Below are 22,818 nucleotides of genomic sequence, written 5' to 3' on the forward strand. Positions count from 1 at the left end.
ATGTGACTATAGTCGTGTTTTGTCATGTCTACAGGGCTCTAATAATGCTTTGTTCATTTTAATCTGAAAAAAATAATTTGTCTACCCACCAACTATATGTGGTTTCTTACGTTTTTATTATTTGCCGTTTTATTATTATTATTATTATATTTATTTATTACTGATTGATTTATTTTCTTCATTCTTGATTTGTTTATTTATTTTTCATCTTATTTTGTGCAGAAAAATCAAATTAAAATATTTGAGAAAATCGGAACCAAAGCACTGAAAAAGTTTGTATATTTTTCTGTTTTTAATAAATGTGTGTTTTGTTTTTTTTTTTTTGAAAACCTGATGCAGCCCAGCATTGCCCAGACCCGAGCTCCAGTGGCCCCAAGGTAAATTGAGTTTGAGACCCCTGATTTAGAGTCACCAATTAATCAAACATGCCTTTTTCTGGAATGTTGGAGGAAGCCGGAGGACTTGGAAACAATCGACACACACACAAGGAGAACATGCAGATTCCATACAGCGATGCCCAAGCGGAGATCTTCCCAATCTTCTGACTGTGTTGCCAACATGCTTTGTGTCGAATGAAAAAAAGGCTTTGAAGAAGACATGGTCATTAATAGTCACTGAAAGTCTTAGAACACAACTAAAAAGATGACGTGGCTTTGTCAGTGGACGCTCATCGACAGAATCTTCAGAATGAACTCTACCAGCGTTCCCATTGAAGAATGGCTCAATCTATAATACGTTATCTGTGCTGAGGAGGTGTTCTACCCTGAGATAATTACAATAACAGTACCCAGTAGCGACGTGATTGCTCCCAGGTGACATTGCAGCTTATTAAACTGTCATGGTGCGCCCTGTTTTGATGTTGCAGTCTCTTCATCCGGCCGCCCCGAAAAAAGACAGACTCACAATTTATCTGCTCCATTTGTTTGACATCTTTTACAACACAGTGTGTTAACACAACCTAATTTCATCTGGGCCTCCACGCCTACTCTTGGCTGTCTCATGGAAATCCTTTAGGGTTAGGTTAGGACCACTGGGACTCTTGTCTCGACCGAATTACACTAAGTGACATTTCTCCCATTCAAAAGTGTTGTCACGTTTGCAGGACAAGAACTTTAAAAGTCACACACATTCTCTTAACAATTACTAAAAGAAATTACAGCACATCCCTAAGTTGAACAGACGCACAAAACACACACAGTAAAACAAAACAACAACAAAGTAGAGGTGTGACCGTGAAAGTTGTCCGGTGCGTTAATAGAATAAATGAAGGATGAAGAAAGAATCAATCAAATGAAGCAACAAAAAGCCTCCTACTATCTGTTTGTATACAGATGATGCTCTCATTCAGCCATACCGGCACCAATCATAATAATCTTCTGATGAAACACTCCCCATTTAGAAAGATGACTTGTTAAAACTCATAAATTCTAATTAAAAGTTATTTTTTTTTCTCATTAAAATTTCGCACTGTGTTATTAGATTGGACGCTCCATCATTATGAGCAGGTGTGCAAATGTGGGTATGACGTGCGTATCTAATACATTATTTTCATCTAGTATAGTCTGATACGGACTCCTTATTTAATCATTCAATCTAATACATACGCACACATGCAAAAGTCATGTGATCCACTCCAGTGGTCACATTCATCACTGCAACGTGACCAACCTTGCATGTGAAAGAGTACGAGACAATGTACACTGACTGGACGTTATTAGGTACACCTGCATATTCCAATGATATCAAATACAAAAATCTCACATTCATACAGAGGAGGTAATCATTCAGCATTCACCACAATGAGATACACAATTTTTCATAAAAATACATTCATGAAATGAATAAATCATGCGGTTTGGGGGTTTAATAGCCTACTACTAGGAAAAGATTAAAAAAACATATTGAAATGTTACATATTTGTGGCCTAATTTCAAGCATAAAAAATTGCTAAATGAAGTAAAATAAAAATATAAGTCATTCTGAAGACTTTTTCAAATATGCTCTGATGATATGTAGTATTTCACACTGGTCACTAGGTGTCAGTAGTGTTATTGTACTGTTCAGTGAGATACACAAGCACCAGACATGGTCGCCAGAACAATAGGCTTTTAGGGCAAGTTTGAATGACCTCACAATAATCCCGAACAAAGGGCTACTTTTGCAAGCAAAACCACAACTCTGAACCTCTGACGTCACTTCCTGTCCACCCCTCACCAAAACACATTTACAGTATCACACAGACAAGCTTATGAGTATTATTTATGTCTTAAATGGCTTATATTATTTTGGACTGCCATGACTATATAGTCCAAGAACACAATAATCTGCCATGAAAAATCAGACAAAATCATCAAAAAATGGCTAGCATTGAATGAGTTAATGAGTTAGCGCACTGCAACGTAGAACTACAACTGCACTGTAATTTAGTGTTAGTTTTTTACATATTACAAGATATTATTTATTACTGGAGTTCCTGAACATCACTATTTGTGTAAAGGAATCATTTCCAATACAGATTGTGCAGATGTACCTAATGTTGTGCTAGTTATGCTAGTTTATCTGACACTTTGATGTGTATCATTAAATCTTCAATTTGTGTGTGACAGTGGTGCCATGGAGCAACATTCGTTAGCCATCAGTGTGCACGCACACACACACACACATGTGCACATATTCTCAGCGCAAAGGGAAAGCATTAATTACTGGTACTCACATCTTGCAGGGAGATCATAGCCGCAGGTGATCTTGGCTTTTCCGGTTTCACAGCCATTTAGTGTTTGACACTCATCATAGAGACAGGAACCTGCCGCTTTGTGTATGCAGCCATCGACTGAAACACACAGACGTACAGTACAAAGTGAGGCGATATCAACCCGAGAAACCATAAGTGCATCCTTATGACATCTTTAAAACCATCTGAGCTTATAAAAGTATGTTGCAAGGCAGACACAAGAACAATTGTGATATTTTCTTCTCCGTGTGATATCATCTCTGTAAGTCTGGGTCTGTCACAGTGTGGTGTGCTTGTTGCTAGTAAATATTGACAGGCCTAGGAATTAAATTAGCTGGTCCAGAATCTAATAACGCCTCCACACACACAGCGAAAATGAGACTGTTCTTGCTGTAATGCTTCTCCCCTGTCAACAGCCATCTACAATCAGATCATTAAGTATATTTTCTACCCGTACTGGGAATCTTATATCTGTCCTCTTCTCTGTAGTAGTAAACCTGGTTTGATGCGGCTCCCGTGTTCCGATTCTGTCGTGCTTCCTCTTGATGTGTGTCCTGGTTCTAAAGAGGAACCCACCCCCTGCAAGGTTTTAATTTTACCGGGTTAAGGCCACGATTGCTGTTGATTGATGGCATGTCTTACACAAGAAGGCAGAGAGATAGAAATCCACATTATCCCACTCTGAAAGCCTGACATCCCTCCCAGAGCATGTTATCAATCACACTGAAACATCATAAAATGTGTCTCAAGTTGTCCTGGAGAAATCCTCACACGCTGTTAAGAGGATAACAAAGCCAAGAGGAAGAACAATGACAGATGGACAAACAAAGGTGTCTTCTTTCTTTCTGTGTCTGTTTGTTTCCATTTGACCCGTGAAGAGAACTACTCTATCCATCATATGCCCGGCTTCCAAAAATGTAAAAATACCTGCTAAAACCCATAAAATGCAGCCAAAGAACTGAAGCAACCTCAGAACAACAACACACTATATTCAAAATTGTAGTGCGTTATTTCGAGACAAAAGTCGTAGATGAGGGGTGGTCCTTTATCTGAGTTCTTTTCAGTTTCTCAAGGATGAGTCAACATCTGGGCGAAAGGTTTTCGGGCTCTATCAATCATCTTTAATGGAGTGAGAGACAGCCGGTTGACAGAGACGGATCCTGATGGCTCTTAGAAAAAGTAACACGAGTCTGACAGTGATGGTGATATGGAGAGGGATTGCGCTCATGATGGTGGAAGCTACTTAACACAGCAAAGAGCTGATGTAGAAGCCGGCTACAGGCTTGGAATTTTGATAATGCCCCAAACAAGATTATCCATGATAATCAGGTGGACTTATTTGCATAATAATTGCAGTTTAAATTCAAACAACGGTAGAATACAATAGAAATTATGTGACTGAAATCAATGGGCTGTAACTGGTGCACACAATTATTTATTATCTAGTATCTATTCAGATGACCATTTCTTTTTTTTCTGCATTGATTATGCTCAAATATAATTGGAAGATGTGTGTTCATTCGTTTCTTTAGTTAAATTTGTGTTTTTGATAAATGATTTAAAAATATTTTATACAGCATGATTCAGGGCCCGCACGGTGAGCAAGTGGTTCGGATGTTGGCCACACGGTCAGGAGAGATCTGGGTCTGAATCTCTGTGTGGAGTATGCATATTATCCCGGTGCGGTGTGTAGGTTTTTCTTCCACTTTCCAAAAAACATGCATATTAGGTTAATTGAAGACTCTAAATTGTCTATGTGAGTGAATGGCTCCTGCATACATGCAGCCCTAGTGAGGAAGTGACTGAAGATGGAAGGATGGAAGGATGGATGGATGGAAGGATGGGTGGATTGATGGATGGATGGATGGACACCTTGATTCAGCTAAATTCTGTGGTGTGCAGTCAGGGCCTAAACACTTATCATAAACAATGGCCTACATTTGCACCATACATATAGATTTTTTGGCCAATCACGTTTGAGTTTCTATGTGTTGCCCAGGGCCTTCAGGATCAGGAGTGCTGGCCCATATACACACCATTCGCAATGCTTATTTCACATTAGAGTTCGGATTCAGCATTTTTCTGTCCTCTGATGGGTTGATGTTAATAAATGAAAGTTACCAGCACCCTTGAATGCATCATCATATGAACAGCACAGCACTTAAGTGAGCATGTAAAGAAAACAGATATGTTCGTCATTTTTTGTGCTTCATATTAATTTTTTTTTAGTATAAAAGTCAGGATGGGTATGCTGGAGCCTACCCCACCTGACGTTGGGAGAGTGGCGAGGTACACCCTGGATGGGTCACTAGCCAATTACAGGGCACATGTAGACAAACAACCGTTCACACTCAGTTTAGAGTCCCTGATGAACCTAACCTGCATGTTCTGGATTCCTCCCCATTTAGGTAATGCCATGCAGAGTTAGTATATTACATTTTTGTATATTATGATTTTTAGTATTTTATTATTATGGTTTGTATAACTGTGAAATGATAATTATGGTGTTAAGGTCCAAGTACTAAATGTGCTGCCCGTCACTGGCCGAATTACACTTGGTTAGACATGATTCGGAAAGCCAGACCACAACTGGCTAAAGCCATAAAAAGCATTTATGAATAGAAATACTCAATAATGGCTTTTATTACTGATGTCATTAATGGCAGCAGCTCCTCCCTCAAACTAAGGTCATGTAATGAACACATTACGCCTTTTCCATGCCGCAGATATACTGTGCTAGCAAGCTTGTTGCTCTGTGGAGGACGGTGCAGTTTGATGACAACTCATTTGTGCGGAGGTATCAATATCTGCAGAGAAAAACAATACAATATTTCATTTTTATGCCGATGTCGTCTGCAGACATCCCAACTAATGATGTTTTATTTTATTGGATGATAATTCTACTGGGCTGCATGGAGTAGGAGTGGTTAGTGCGAAGGTCACACAGCTAGGAGAACCGGGTTCGATTCCCTGCTCGGGCATCTCGGGCAGTCGTGGGTTTTCTCCGGATCCTCGCTTTCTTCCCACATTCTAAAAAGATGCTAGGTTAATTGGCAACTGCGCCAATAGGTCCATAGGAATGAATGTGAGTGTGAATGGTTGTTTGTCTATATGTGCCCTGTGATTGGCTGGCGACCAGTCAAGGGTGTACCCCACCTCTCGCCTCAAGACAGCTGGGATAGGCTCTAAGGATGTACTAATTTAATACATATTTGCATAAGCATGCACAAGGCAAACTGTGATTTTCTTATACTGGTCAAGAAAAGTCAGCCAGATCAGGAAAATACAACAGTAGTGGTTTTAGCAGTCCTCCAGTCTGCAGTGTTCCCCACAGGAGTCAACGCCCCTGATCCATTTCTAATCACGACCAAGCATGCATGATCCCTTGCCTATTCGAGCACCTTGAGAATCCAGTCAACAGCAGCACACGAGGCTGTGTGATTCATCTCAAAAAGCTGGAGAATAAGATTCAAAATGATAGCTTCAATTTCCATTTCACAGCGCCTCCCTTCTTTGCCTTCCTGATCCACTCTGTACCTCTTATCAGTCTGCAAATGTGTCCACCATGCCCGTAAATAGAACACAAGATGGTGAGGATGCAGTTGATTGACAGACTCAAAGAGCAGATTTAATTTACCTGCTTACAGGAATGGGTGGAGTACTTAAGATGCATTGTGCCTCACGTGGATATGTCTGTTTGAGTGATGTGAAGGAGAAATAGTGGAGGAATGAGAAACAACAGAGACAGGGTTTTATTGGAAATCACATCAACATCTGGTTGTTAGGTAGGCTGGGATTTTATTAAAGTTTAATCACCGGAAAGAAGACTCGTATGTGGTCATTTGACCAAATGCAGTTTAATCATCAACTTATTTCTTAATTTAAAAGGAATTTTCATCACTATCCCAGCAGATTCATATATTTTGCATGCCTGAAACATTAAAGTTTCGGCCTCAGATTCTCGTTAAGATGAAATGATATTTCATTTTGGAAAAAAAAAGAATATTTCAGTTCCTACCTTTGAAGCATCATAGCTCAAAAAGCTGTACTTCATTTAAATATAGTTTATTGTAAATGTAATGGAATCAGGAGAAAATTATTTAATATGAAGAGATTTAATTGACTATTCTTTTGACGACGCCGCACCCTTGCACCAAGTGTCAAGAAATGCTGTAGCCTCCCGAGGAAGCGTAATTCAATTCTGCATAATCGAATCTCAAGTAGTACATTCTTCAATCCACGTTTTGTTATTATTCATATACTGATAAAGTAGAGTAGCTTGTGGACGCTTAAACCCAATCCATTTAAATGCAACAATTGGATTTAACTGGCTAGAAAAAGAGATTCATTTTGCTGATGTACCTGTATTGCATCAGAAAGTGGCGATCAAAGCCACCCCTTCTTTCTCATCTCCAAATTTGAATTGCATGTTTACAAAAACACATGTAAACATGATCACGGCTCATGATATACACATTTTGGGACCCACAACTGTTTCTTATATTATATTTGAAAATTACGTTAAAGTAGTATAAACAATGGCATTGATGTGAAATGATAAAGTCAGTGAACAAGGAGGTTGGACGTTCAGTGTAGGCATGAGAAGGAACGCCACTACCAATAACAACAATAGTGGACCATAGATATTTGCCTGTTAAATCACCATAGTTCCATGGGGAATTTAGCTATTCATTTTTGACAAGGGCTGCACGGCGGACGAGTGGTTAGCACACAGGCCTCACAGCTAGGAGACCCAAGTTCACTTCCACCTTCGGCCATCTCTGTATGGAGTTTCCATGTTCTCCCCGTGCACGAGTGGGTTTTCTCCGGGTACTCCGGTTTCCTCCCACATTCCAAAAACATGCTAGGTTAATTGGCGACTCCAAATTGTCCATAGGTATGAATGTGAGTGTGAATGGTTGTTTGTCTATATGTGCCCTGTGATTGGCTGGCGACCAGTCCAGGGTGTACTACGCCTCTTGCCTGAAGACAGCCGGGATAGGCTCCAGCACCCCGCGACCCTTGTGTGGATAAGCGGTAGAAAATGAATGAATGAATGAATTTTTGACTTTTGGCAGCCATCTATTTGATACAGAAAATTAATATTTTGGTTTAATTCGATACTTTGGTGTCACTGTCAATGCAAAAAAAAAAAAACATTTTCATGACTAACTCATACATTATTGAAATTGCCAACATTTGTTTCAACTCAAAAGTACACAAAATTAAAAGTACTATATCTATATGTCTAATTATATGCTCTAAACATGGAAGAAGAAGGCAGCTCCACCTTCCTCATTCTGTGCTATGCATGCTAAGAAGCGTAATGGCTATTTCTTCATTTTTACTTTTCTTCTGGTTCTTGGGACTACATTGCTATTGGATACAGCAAAATTGCAAATGACTTTTTTTAAGGTTTTGGATTGTAGTAACACTTGGATTTTGACATTATACCATATTTAAATTGGATGTTGACAATATACGTTTAACAGGAAGTGCAGGACAACATTAAGAATCAAATTGTGGTCAAGTCAATATCATCATAAGTTGGTGATACAGGATGTTTATCATGAGACAGCAACAATATACTTTGGTGCCCGCAGGACCAAAACACAGTCCACACAGCCAATGAAGATCATTTTGATCAGTGTCTGGATGGCATCACTCTCAGCTAATAAAGGAAACAAAAACCAAGCAAGAGATAGACGGGAGAGAGAAGAAAATGGTGAGCGTGTGTGCGTCACTTCAGTGCAGTTTGAATGGGTTACTCAGCCGTAACCTTGGCTTCTGCCATTGTTGGAGACACCGCTGTCTCACCCTCCCAAGGCTCTGTTCCCATGTGCATTAAGGAACCAGCAAAGCTCTCCTAGGCTTCTTCTCCCAGGCAGCCTAAAAACCAAGTGGCTTCAATCGCTCCATCAGACACAATGAATATCTGCTCTGCTCTCATTACAATACCCCGCTTTCAGAAATAGTGTCAGCGGCAGTTTTCTCTCCTAATTATTTCCCGCTCCTCCGAGGGTTAGGTTCAGGACTGGAGCAAGAGAAGGCAGCATGAGGCGGGTGGGGAGTGAGATTGGGTATACTTGAGCTATATTCTACCTGGCAGGATACAGAGGAGTCTGAATAGCAGCCAATAATGTAAGTAAGGAGAACAGAAAGGCATTAAGACAAATAAAGACAACACCATTGTCTATGTAGATATTACCTGCTGGTCTACGGAAATGCTTCAAAGGTGTCAAAATCATTCTCAATAACTCACAAAAAGTGAACAAATACAGCGGTTCAACATATTATAGCCTAATGATGAACAAAATAGAACGTCTGTATGTCTGCTACACTGTCAACATAGAATCCCAGCTATAATGGTGCTTAACAAGGTATCTACAAAGAAGAAGGTATGATATGTAGCCATAACACAAGATTTCAGAATCTTACAAAAAGGCTTGTTCAGTTTCCTCTATGATACAACTACTGTAAGCATTTAATATACATACATTTGCATCAATACCGAGTGTTCCAATAAATGTCTCCTGGATGTGTGGACAGGAAGTGACCTGTGGTCACAACAGTAGCCTTTTTTATAATGATGGTGATGATGACTATTATTATTATGTTGTTATTGTGCCTGCTGTGAGATAAATAATTCCATACATCCATTTTCTATGCCGCTTATACACACCAGAGTTGCGGGCATGCTGGAGCCTATCCCAGCTGTCTTTGAGCGAGAGGCGGGGTGCATAAAATAATCAAGGTATTATCATATCTGGTGCGTAGGCTACAGTTCGTCAACATAAACGCCTTAAATTGGATTCATATTTTTGCTAATTTAGAACATGTTTATAATTGAAAAAGCTTTATTTAGGCCAGAACTTGATTAAATATGCATTTAAAAAAAACTAATAATCGTCCATAGTCACCCATGAAACGATCACTTATTAATTAATTAATTTTATATATATACTGCACGGTGGTCTAGTGGTTAGCGCGCAGACCTCACAGCTAGGAGACCAGGGTTCAATTCCACCGTCAGCCATCTCTGTGTAGAGTTTGCATGTTCTCCGTGTGCATGCGTGGGTTTTCTCCGGGTACTCCGGTTTCCTCCCACATTCCAAAAACATGCTAGGTTAATTGGCGACTCCAAATTGTCCATAGGTATGAATGTGAGTGTGAATGGTTGTTTGTCTATATGTGCCCTGTGATTGGCTGGCAATCAGTCTGGGGTGTACCCCGCCTATCTCCCGAAGACAGCTGGGATAGGCTCCAGCACCCCCGCGACCCTCGTGAGGAAAAAGTGGTAAAAATTAATGACTACATGAATATGTTTGAACTGTGATGGAACAAGGGATGGCTGTAATAGGAAGATGCATTCAAGGTTATACTGGAGTACATCATTTGTTTACATCATCCCCTTGAAAAACTTCTGAAAGACACAACATGACCATGAAATGACCATTATTTTCAGCTCAGGTGGATCACTGTTAAAATGAAAATAATAGCCAACATTGTGCATTATTACAAAATTGGGCGGTAAAATAACACCATTTAGGATGCAAAGCCCCCTCATGTTACACTTCACATTTCCGTTCGTCCATTACTTTCTTTTTTTGTAGTAACCATAGCAACGGCGTACTCCCTTTCAGCTGTTTTTAGTACTGAAGACTGATCAAAGCCCTGGGACAATTCCACCTGTGTGACCATTTTCTACTCAACTAATTTCACTGAAGGAGATAATGACATGGATTACTTGCTAATCAAGTGCCAATCAGAGAGCCGCCTCAACTAAATGTCAGGTGGAATATGTTCAAACTATTGTGGTTACTCCCTTGTGAGGATTATATGTCCTAATCGCAGCAATTTTGGATACAACCAGAGCCGGAGCCCTGGTCTTTACTGTAACCACGTTCTGTGCAATGGGATAATAGTCTCAGCTCTATCCGTAATACATGGGATTTGAAAAATGGTAAGCCAGATAGATAGTCACAGATGTCACCCTGCAAATAGGCAATGAATACCCAAGGCTTATACCTCATAATTCCCCTGATGCTGCCATGTAAGTAGGATGTAAAATAAATGACAGCTATCACAGGTTAATGTGTAATACTTTGACAATAGTCAAAGACATTTCTGTAAAATACCGCATGGAAACCTTTAGATTTGTCATAATGAAACACATCCGTTAAAGGGCAATGTAATTTTTCAAGGCTATATATGTAAGCTCTGTATTCAGATTAGTGTAACATATTAATATATAAGCCCATCTATGAATTTTATACACTTTATAAGCAAACAATGGGAACATTCTGATTATTTCAACAGGCCCTGACAGTTGACAAGAACTCCAGACTGCTCCTGCTGTTCCCAGAATCGTAAAACAAGGCTCAGTTTGGTTACCTCAGCTCAAGTGATGCTGTTGTTGGAAACGTGGCGTCTGACAGCTGCGGACAACTTGGTGCCGAACCCCAGCCGTGTTGTAGTCCTTGTGACAACCGTCAAAGGGCCTCACTTTTAAAATGTTGTTTTAACTGCTCTGTTTTGTTGTTTGCAACATTCCCTGTCGTGCAGAGACGCTCCGTCCCGGAAAATCACAGTGTCAGCGCCATTTTTTTTTTTTTTTTTTTTTTCTGAACAGTATTTTTGGATGTTTTGCTGCACTAAGTTTAGATTGTCTGGCCTTTTCTCCTCTGCATGAAGGCAGACACTTAAAAGTGATATTCAACTTTTGAATTATTAAAGATCACAGTAAGTTGTGTATCATGAAAACATTTTGATAAATATGTATTAAGCACAGTCGGACTCACACACTGTATTAACAACATGACAATGCGTGCCATATTGTATGCTAACCAGAAAATGTAATTTTGGCATACATTTTCAATGTTAAACAGGGCATACCCAAGATTCCACTGTAGTAAGTTTTTAATAGGGTTGAACTATATGGACCTTAGCATATATCACCATATTTTGGGGGTTTATCACAAACAAAAAACAATTTTTATTCAGCGAAGCCTTGTATAAAAAAAAAATAACGACAAACCTGAAGCAATATAACAAAATACACTGGTCACAAATTGTAAAGAACATTTATTTAATGGAAACAAACTGCCCAACTTTTCTAATGGGATGTCAGCCTCTGCACACATTGCTACTAAATCTACAAACTAACGCCTGTGCTTGTCATTAAGGAAGATGTAGTCACCCATGCAATTCCAACTGCATGTGGAAGATGCAGTATTTTGCATGACACTTGTAATGTCTATGCAGACATGGGGCAAAAGGCGCTCTTATTTGAAAGGACTATGTGAGGAATGTATTTAGGACGAGCTATGTTTAAAAATTAACATGCTTCTCACTAGCACATGGTCATAGGGCACTGTAAAACCTTCCTTACATTAAAGCTGTAAAACACCAGGTAGTGCAAATATACACATTTCAATGGGAAGGATGCGGGCCGAGTTCTTATAAAATGCACCATGTTGCTGTTTTTCCAGCTTAAAAGTGGGTCAAATGTGCTCTTTTCTATTGTGGAGTTGCATCATCGCCTTTTTTGCTTCTAGCTAGCCATTCATTTTCTATACTGCTTATCCAAAAATGAAAAAAATAATAAAAAAATAAAAAAAAACCAAACATCAAAGATGTATAAAAACGTCTTTGGTAGCGAATGAGTGTCTCCAATTGTTTCCAATTGAAACAGAAAAAATAAATGTGACAGAATGTTATTGTCTGTCCGAGAAAAGTGTATAAAATACATGGTGATGGTTTTACACCTTTAGAACTTGTATAATAATTGTTAATAATTAAAGTTGGCCACTTTGCGGATTTCATTTATTGCAGGATATTTTGGGAACACATCCCCCGCGATAAACAAGGGAACGCTGTATACTGATATCCAGGTATTGATTATGCAAGTATGCATACATACACTATAAGTGTGTATGAATGATGTGTATTTTTTGAAATTACTGTATCAATATGCGTGTAAATGGTGGCTATTAAAAGTGTGGGTGACATCTTTCAAGTTACTATTCGGCCTAGTTATTTCAGACAGTGATCACAGCTGCCTGACGGACAGCGACCATTTGTCTTCTACAGTATGAGTTACATTTTCCCCCCATTTCTTGTGTGCAAGGTGCCCTAATCAGAAATAAACACACACCTCCTTTGGTACCATTTTCTCTTCCTTCTTCAATATCAAACTCACTTTTTCCCCTTGACTTTCTCATCCAGTCTCTTATTACCAACAATCACTCACCAATGTAGCTATTATCAAGTATCTCCTAGGTTAGATTACCTTTGGCACCCTTGCCTTACTATTATTGCAACTGAAAAAGAGTGCCGCTTTCCCTTTCAGACATAGTCAGAAGTGTGCATGTTTCCACATTGTGACCTCCTTATAGGCGCATTTCTATAGTTTGAATATGTTTTATAACTGCAGTTAATCTTTGGAAGATGATTAAGCGCCAGGGAGTGCTATATGTAAATGCAACTGCAGTATTTCTCAATGCAAACACACAGTCTTAACACCACACAGAAAATGACTTATTTATGTCTACATGTTTCACTGCAAATATGCAAATCGCACATATCCCCTGGGATTTGTTTTTACTGTTTTTATGGCAAATTAATGACCTGACACATTAACAAAAACCTGGCATGCAGTTAACTCCAACTAATAATAAATAGACACTGAAGAACCCATATGGCAATAGCTTGCCGGAGGCATAAATGCTTCGTGCAAAGGTAGTCAATATGTAACTAAAGCACCAAACAGGTAATATGTAAGGAGGCAAATATACTTCAGATTCTAAACACAATGTTGTAAAAATCAGTGGCTGGCAGTGAATTTCATACATAAAAGGCAAAATCAGTGAAAAAGATGTTCTGAAACCCACACAGACTGATGAACAACTACATGCCCGTCTCCTTTCTTCATGTTGGAACTGGATCAGTTAATTGATGTGCTGTTCATGCGATGATACATTCAAGCACACTTCTAACTGAGTGTTAGGGAAGGCTTTCAGACATCAGCCAATTAGAGGAAGGGGAAAAATGCTGACGCCAGTGAAGGCCAGTTAGCTGGCCTTGTGAGGTGAAATTGAAATTTGATAGGTTAAAGAAACAATTGCTAGTAGTGTGCATGCAGTATAACATGGGCCAGCACTCCGGATCCTTAAGACCCTGGCCAGATTAAGTTACAGTGCAACCAAGTTAAGAAATAAGGATAATATATTATTGGGAATATATATTGGGGAAAAAAAATGCAAACAAAAATAAATTTTAATTCAAAAATATTAGTGAATTGGACTGTCAAGCAACATGATTTGCTATTGAATTAGTTTTTTTCAAATAAATCTTTATTTTTTTTATTTTCCCATTTATTTTTATTTGTATAAAAAATAGTCATAATTCTGGCAAGATCAGGCTCTCATTACACGGTGGAAAGCCATATTAGTCAATTTCATATATTTGCCCATTACAAAACATAAGGCTGGCTGACCATGGGTGACTTTTTTCAATTAATAGAACACAATTTCATGCAGCCATAATTAAATGTCACCTCATGAAGAAACTGCACTGTCTGGCAATCTGGGCTAATAAGGGACACACAAATGCTGAGAAAACATGGCTGGAAAACATAACCCCCAGTGTGGAGCCCGGCTAAATTAATCATAAATTACTTCCCTGCACAAAGTTCATTTTTGAGTTACCCTAGAGAGCTTGCTACTTGATTTTAAAGGATGGTTTCATCCTGGTTATAGGTGAAAGTTGGGCACAAACACTTTGTTCCAAGCATAAAGTAACTATGCTGGAGGAAGCTGCAGAAGACAGGACGAGACAAATGCATGTAATTATTAAACAAACTGAACAGCAAGCTTTAAGGCGGTCGAGGAGAGAAAGCAAGCATGGCTGCTTCCTCACATGCTTGGAACTTCGGGCCAAAAGCTTGGTGCGCAGTTTGTAATTGCACAAATGAAGAAGGATGAAGCCGTTCAATGAAAGACCACTGCTTTAGATTAAAATGCATGAACAGCTGTTGCTATTATGCATGGTTCCTTGGGCTAGCTTTTGCAAGGCACTTCATTAAAGCTCTCAGCTTTGTATAATGTACAAAGATTTGCAAAGCAGCATATCAGCTCGCCAACGCCATGGAAAGATGGAGAAATAAAACGCCATGATAGCTTTAAATTTAGACATATAAGACATATGTTTTACATATTTCCACCAGAAGTGTCTATAGTGGTTTGGATTTCTTTCCAAACAAAACAAACACAATGAGACTGAATTGTAATTGACTGAAAATAAAATCTAATTTCCTCCATATTGAACTACTGTTAAATTTCATCAGTATATTTTCTTATTTTAGTTAACTGTATTTATTGCGGGGCTGCGCGTCGGTCAAGTGGTTAGCATGCAGGCCACACAACTTGGAGACCCAGGTTCAATTCCACCCTCGTCCATCTCTCTGTTTTCTCCGGGGTTTCCTCCCACATTCTAAAAACATGCTAGGCTAATTGACGACTCCAAATTGTCCATAGGTATGAATGTGAGTGTGAATGGTTGTTTGTCTATATGTGCCCTGTGATTGGCTGGCGACCAGTCCAGGATTTGCCCCGCCTCTCGCCTGAAGACAGCTGGGATAGGCTCCAGCATGCCCCCGTGTGAGGATAAGCGGTAGAAAATGAATTAATATATTTATTGGCCATTGCATGTGAAATGGCACGCCACAGATTCAGACTCTCAATGCAACATTTCCTACGGCACAAATGCTAGTACTCTTACCTCAACTGATGAGTCTGACTGAATGTACTGATATTAATTTTGCTTCTTGCTGAACTGTGCATATTTAAAAGGCCTGTGGCCGTAAACATTTATGAGAAGTTACAGTGAACTATTGCCCCAGTGGCAGCAATTTCTCAAATAGACTGCAGCGGACAATTTGTGTTAAACTCTTAGGTTTATAATCCGTAGTTGTGCTATAAATTTATCTGCTCTAAGTTTCCCATTAGTGTTTTTTTTTGTACGTTTACTTATTGCTGCTGCTACGCTGACCTATTTTGTCAACAAAAATAGACTTGTTTAGTACTGTAGAACTGGTCAGCTAGCCTGATAAGAGACCTGCACTCAATGTGGTTTATTACAGCAATTCCAAAGTGGAGGTCAATGACTGAATTACAGAGACAATAAACAAATATGTAATAAAAAATAAAAAATCAACAACCCTATTAAAAATATGCAATTCTCATGGGTTTGCATATATTTAATGAGAAATACAAAATGAAAGTCTGCAACACATAAAAATACATATATGGACAGATGTTTTACCTTTTTACCTTGGGTTGGCTACGCTTGTGTGAGGTCATGTTTATTTAAACGGCCATGCATGAGAATACCTTGGTGTAAAAACTGACAAAAATAAATTATACTGGGTCTTCCATCACAGCTACCACTGTGGCATTCTTCTCAAAGAGAAGAGAGACTACCAAAATCAATACAATCAAATGCAATTTTTTTCTTTCAAAAGCAGATTGCCCCAGTTCTCCTCTTATGTATGGAAACACAGTCAACGCATACAATGTTATTGCATTTTTTTTTTTTTATTCAGCTTACATTTGAACCAACCAAATGAAAAAAGAAACCCCTACAAGATAATTACAAGTACGTACAGTATGTCTCATGGTAGGAAAACAAAACCATAAAAGGTCAGAGCATGTGACAGCCAGCGTGGGATCCTTTCTAGTGATTTATCGGACTACGTCCTGACAACTTTGGAGCCAAATCCCCAAGTATGCTATCTATTAAATGAGCCTGTGTCAGCGCTGGGGAGATAAAGCGTCCACAGCTGCCCATTGAAACGTCCTCCCCAGGCCCAGCTGTGACACACAAATCAAAGGCTCAGACACCAAGCGGCATAACGCAGAGCTCACCTTCACACAGGTTCAATGCAAAACACAAATGCACCTTGCTCTGTTCATTACATAATAAAAAAAAATATATATATATATACAAATTAAGCAATGATAGAATGTGATGGACTTAACCACTCCCTCCAATCATTTGGTGGAATCAAATCTAGTGCCACTAAATGGCCACAATCAAGGAAAACTGCTGTACTGAAGCTAATTTTCATGGGCTCTGGTTCTTACAATAATCCACAGCAATGATCGTCTTATAATTTAACGATTTTACTTAAAAGCACGTCCATGATCTACTTCATGATTTCCTGTCCCTTAGTAACAATGTGAAACAGGGCTACAGCCTCGCCCATCGTCTCTTCTCCTTGTGGAAGCATGTGTGGTCTAGGTGCTTTAGTACCGGCTGTGGCGAGGCTCTTCAAGTATGTGAGGATCTTTGCCATAGAACCACAGATTAACAGAAATGGGGCTTTCATAATTATACTGATATGATTCCAGGCATATCCTGCTGGTCCTTTTAATTAAGAAGATAATTTTTCTCCAGGGAAGACCAGCTTTAACATACTTACCGGCTGTTTCAAAAGCACACTATTCTTTGAACAGTGGAAAAATATGATATATATATATATATATATATACATATATACGTACTATATATATATATACGTATATATATGAAGAGGACTAAATATGAGAGGAGGAAAACATTGTTGAGGTTATGAGGATAAGATTGTTGAAGCATTTTCTTTGTCTGACCATGACTGTAAAAGCATCCTCATTCAAAGTATGGAGGTGAATACCGGGTAGTAATAGGGTACCCTGTTACTGGCATATCTGCAATTGACAATAAAAAGCCTAATAATGAACTACACCATCAATAATTTGTCCATTTTACCGAGAGAACCAACCTCTGTAATATCATGACGCCCATACAGTACCGACCTTGTTGTGGTGGTCAACGTATTGATTGCCAAAGAAACCCGAACGCCTGATCACAAAAACATATTTATGTATATGGTAATAGTAATGGTAATGGTTTGATTTCATTTGAACATGCATCAGATTACAATTGAATGCATCCCATAATCAGTTCACAGTTCCACATGTCCAAAAGGAGTAGGAAGAAGCAAAGCTTATTAAATCCTACCCCGCCATCTGGTACTTTTACAATCAGTAACTGTTACATTTGTTCACTTCCTGCTTTCCTAATATAGTAGTTTGAGTTTTTTGTTGTTTTTTTTTTATTTAGTTTGTTTTTTTAATATTATTCTTGAATTGGCTCATTGTTGTGCATTGTTTGATGGTCTTACTCAATCCATTCCATAGTTTGATTCCACATACTGAAATGCTATGGCTTTTTAACGTAGTCCGAGCATATGTGTTTCAAATTTTGTTATTCCCTCAGATCATATTTCTCCTCTCTTTTATATAAGTATTGGATGACATTTTTAGGTAATTGGTTATTTTTAGCCTTATGCATTATTTTAGCTGTTTGAAGATGAACTATATCAGCAAGTTTAAGTATTTGTGATTTTAGAAATAAGGAGTTAGTATGTTCTCTGTAGGCGGTATTATGAATTATCCTTACTACTTATGTGACTGCAAACAGCTGCATATTTCTCAGATATATGGGCTAAAACGTGGATTTCAAACATAATGCATATATCTAATGCATATCATCGTACATCACCATATCGTACACTTTGGGGCTGGCAGAGGTGTGAAATTATATAAATAGGCTTCCTGTCGTTGAACATGGCAGTATTGTTCAATTGCCCAATGGGAGGCAGTGAATCAGAGGCACACCAGGTCATCCAAAAATAAAAAATAAAAAAAGAGACTTGGGTTTAAACCCAGCTTCATCCATTCCAGTCACTGCTGTTGTGTGCTTTGGCGAGACACCCACACTGGTGTATAAATGTGAATGAAATGAAATGAATTTGGTATTGGTCAGAGAGGCCCGTCGGTGGCACTTGGCAGCCACGTTTCTGTCATTCTGCCCCCGCTACAAATACAGTATAGCTTACCACCACCAGTGTGTGACTGTGGAGTGAATGAATAATAGCTTCTCAGTGTAAAGTGCTTTGGGCCTTGAGAAAGACGCTATATAAATGCAATCAATTACTATACTATTACTACTAAGCAATGTTTCTTACAATGTGCCGAGATTGGATAGTCATTTTAAATTTCCTAAAATATCCTCAGGGTTATGGGACAAAAAAAAAGTCAGTGGTAAGATCTAGACAACCATTCATACTCACATTCACACCTACATATGGGCCATATAGAATCTTCCGTTAACCCCTTAACAGCTACTGTCACAAATGTGTTTTAGGAGGAAACTGGAATATCGAACAGGTTAAAGACGATTTTCAAACCCAGAGCCGCCTTTTGTCATATATAATATCATGTACCTTGAAATACTATTATGCACATACAGTCAATTTGGAAATATGCAATTTGCAATGACTACAAAGTGTCACTAGTAGTGTCAATTTGTAATAAGAAACGGGTACAGTTGTACCTAGATACATATCGATTCTAACACCGCTCCCTCAAGCCATCATCAATGGCAGCTTTTCAAAAAGTTATTAAATAAATGATCGCTGTTCCATGGTTGACTATAACCTATTATTAGTAAAAAGTTATACATAGTATCCTGGTCACAAGCCGTTTTAAACTTCCCAATTGCACAGTGTACGTGAATGCGGCATTGCTGAGCAGAGTTGGTCAAGATAGAGGCATCGCTCTGTGTGACTGGCCAATCACAGAGCATCAGCAGTGAATACATCATGAGCATTTTCATTAAACAAAAATACGGATAATTGTGAGATGTTTCATACTCATCTGGCAAAAATGCATTATCCGTAAAGGATACTCATTTATAGTGAGTATCCTCCTCATCGGTGGGCGTTTCTTATGTCTCTGCTGTATGTCTCGCAGCCTGCACAATGTGGCTTAAACATGACTACATATAGGGGTGTCTGCAAGGTTCTAATAATGGTAAAAACCTTACAGGTTTTCTATGCTTTAACTACAAAAATATTCTGTTTATTAATATTGAATCCTACTTCACAGAAATTTAATTATCGTGATTGGGTCTGGAACCAATTAAGCATAATAAACGAGAAACGGCAGTAGCGCGGCACATGCATCCGCACATCGTGCCAAACATGAAACCAAAATAAGAGCACAAATCAGGAAATGACCAAACTAAAGTCCAACCTGTTATGCGAAACAGGACATGAAGCACTGGTTATTCATGAGGGGGTAATGTGTCTTCCTTCAATATGGCTAATCTACAAATAAATAAATATTTTTTTAAAAAAATATATATTATAGAATTTTGTTTTGTTTTCATTTTATTATTGTTTGCACATATTGGAGGCACATGTTGTGTTTTGAATGAGCCTGCCCTAAGAGTTCATAATACAGCCTTTATTTCGTCAAGCTGCTGCACCTCTCTGTTGTAGAGAATAGTCCAGTTCAAATGTAATATATTGCCTCACTTTTAGTATAATTTGCTATCAGAGCACACTGCACGCTGAGGCGCATATCAGTTAATGGGACTCAGTTGGAAGCCCCTGACCTTCCTGAGATGATATGTGGACTTAGCAATACAGTGAACTGTCACCTCTGAGAATATTTGCTATACATTCTGACTTTAAATTTCTCAGGTCAGCGTATATGTCACTGCAGAGGTGTGGGTGTGCTGATGGATGTTAAAAGAACAGTGAGCAACATCCATTCTCATTGTGATGACTTTCCAAAGGCCTCTTAAAAGCAGTTTGTGATTGACTGCCACCACCTCATATTGAGAGAGCATGAATTAAATCCATTTACTACATTCATTACAGGAGTGATAAAAAAAACATTATCAACACATGACCATTTTGCAATGTCAAGGCTAACCTTACCTCCAAAATGCACATCAAACTGATGACCTGGTTTTGTCAGTGTGTAGTGTTAGGTATTGGTTAACAGCAACACTTCAAGTGTAGTCAGATCCTTATTTCTGAATTTCTAATCAATATACTACCTCAAGAAGAGATGTTGCAAATTCTGAACACACAGATCAAGGCATAGGGAGGATGTGGAATGGATCAATATAAAACTTCCTTAATTAGAACCTAAAAAGTCACATTTTAAACAAACATTGGTAATATGTCAAGTATGGAGGGCTCTAATTTTGTTGACCTGCGACGCATCAACAAGGTGTGGTCAGAACAATTTTAAATTTTCATGAGCAGCACAGTCCGGCGCACCCACACCTCAGTCCCTGTGGCAAAGAAGGAAGAGAGAAGGTGTGAGAGGTTCTAACACAGGCCAGCGTAATCTTAACCAATCAAATGAGTGCCTCTCATTGCCTTTAAATGTGCTGGGCCCACTGGACTGCTCATCAGAGACCACAATGTGCATCATGCACCACATACACCACCTCATGGGACTCGTCATCTGTTCCTGACAGTTACATTAAACTCAGTATCAGGCTAATCCATCTTGCTCTGCATCACCAAATAGGAGAACCTCTGATGGTATATTGGCGGTATCTCCTCCTCATCTTCCTTGAGAAAAAATGAACAATTAAAAAATTTCTATCCCAGACTTTAAAAAACAACTTTATATTAAATGTTGTTTTTAGTTGTTGTTAATCATTAGTTGTCCAATGGGTCACTTTCTCTGTTTCCACAAAGTCCGCACACTTTTGTGATTGGATGGCTACTTAGGGGAGGGATGGGTGATCTGGGCTATGAAAAAGAAACCAGCACAGCCATGAGCGATGAATGGATATCTTGTTTTCACTTCTAAAATGTTGATTGGGTGGGGGGTGCATTGCAATGTGCATTTTGCATTGAAATATGCCTGACACTCTGAAAAACCTGCCTGTGAGGTTTTGGTGATGTGTCTGCACTGTGCAACCAAAGCGAAAAGTCAGTTTCCTAGTTAATTTGCCATGACTGATTCTCTTCCTTTGAAGCTGTTTGTGCGACGGCCAAATGAACTAGCTTTTCCAAAATTAATGAAAGTGAATGCAACATACTGGGCTAGCAGCCAGGGATTATGCTGCGTTTAAGACTGCGACAGCCTGGAAAGCTAGCCAGGTCCACTCTACGTCTATACAATCAGCCATGCAAATCAATCAACTGTGTGCGGCCAGTGAGGTAGCGGTGCAGGACGGTCTGACTGTGAACACTCCAGCTCTTTTTTCCTGAGTGGCCATGCTGGTCTGCCAGATACCATCACTCTAATTATACAGCAGGAAGTGTCCCACAACATGTGACAAAGGAAACCTGTGCATGTTAATGTATATTGTGTGTAATTGCTGAATTAACCATTTGATGTTTAACATATAGTACTGTTGTAGCATTCATTCATTCAATGTGAGTGTCTATATGTGCCCTGTGATTGGCTGGCGACCAGTCCAGGGTGTACCCCGCCTCTCACCCAAAGACAGCTGGGATAGGCTCCAGCACCCCCGCCACCCTTGTGAGGAAAAGCTCTAGATGCTACAAAAATATATATTTTTTCCTCAAATATTATATAATATAATATATATGAACAAATATTAATTTGTTCATTTTTTTCTCTTAATATTTTGACTTTACTCTTGTAAAATTACAGCTGTTTTATTCTATTTTGAATTCTTGTTTTTCAACTTTCTGAGGAATTCATTCATTTTCTACCGCTTTTTCCTCACCAGGGTGGCGGGGGTGCTGGAGCCTATCCCAGCTGTCTTTGGGCGAGAGGCGGGGTGCACCCTGGACTGGTCGCCAGCCAATCACAGGGCACATATAGACACTCACATTCATACCCATGGACAATTTGGAGCCGCCAATTAACCTAGCATGTTTTTTGGAATGTGGGAGGAAACCGGAGTACCCGGAGAAAACCCACACATGCACGGGGAGAACATGCAAACTCCACACAGAGATGGTCGAGGGTGGAATTGAACCCTGGTCTCCTAGCTGTGAGGTCTGCACACTAACCACTAGACCGCCGTGCCGCCCACTGTTGTAGCACATCCATCTATTGCAACAGATCCTGCAGCAAAACAACAATAGTAAAGGGAATGGCCCCCAGTAGAGGGAAGACCTCCGCCAAGAGTGAGCCATACTAATATGCACACCTTCATCCATACACACACATCAATTTCAATGTATGACTCGGCTGTGC

General features: G+C 39.2%; 1 protein-coding gene across 2 annotated transcripts in view; it reads right to left on the reverse strand.

The window, feature by feature from the left end:
• The window catches only part of macrod2 (mono-ADP ribosylhydrolase 2), a 452,466-nt gene that overhangs the window by 291,422 nt on the left and 138,226 nt on the right, over positions 1-22,818 (reverse strand). For both annotated transcript variants that reach the window (XM_058058340.2, XM_058058339.2), the window contains exon 5: positions 2,714-2,830. In XM_058058340.2, coding sequence (XP_057914323.2) covers positions 2,714-2,830 — 117 coding nt within the window. The remainder of the gene's footprint in view (positions 1-2,713; positions 2,831-22,818) is intronic.

The sequence above is a fragment of the Doryrhamphus excisus genome, linkage group LG20 (assembly GCF_037039965.1).
Source record: "Doryrhamphus excisus strain RoL-2023G ecotype Guam linkage group LG20, RoL_Dexc_Guam_v1.1, whole genome shotgun sequence".
NCBI classification, from domain to species: Eukaryota; Metazoa; Chordata; class Actinopteri; order Syngnathiformes; family Syngnathidae; genus Doryrhamphus; species Doryrhamphus excisus.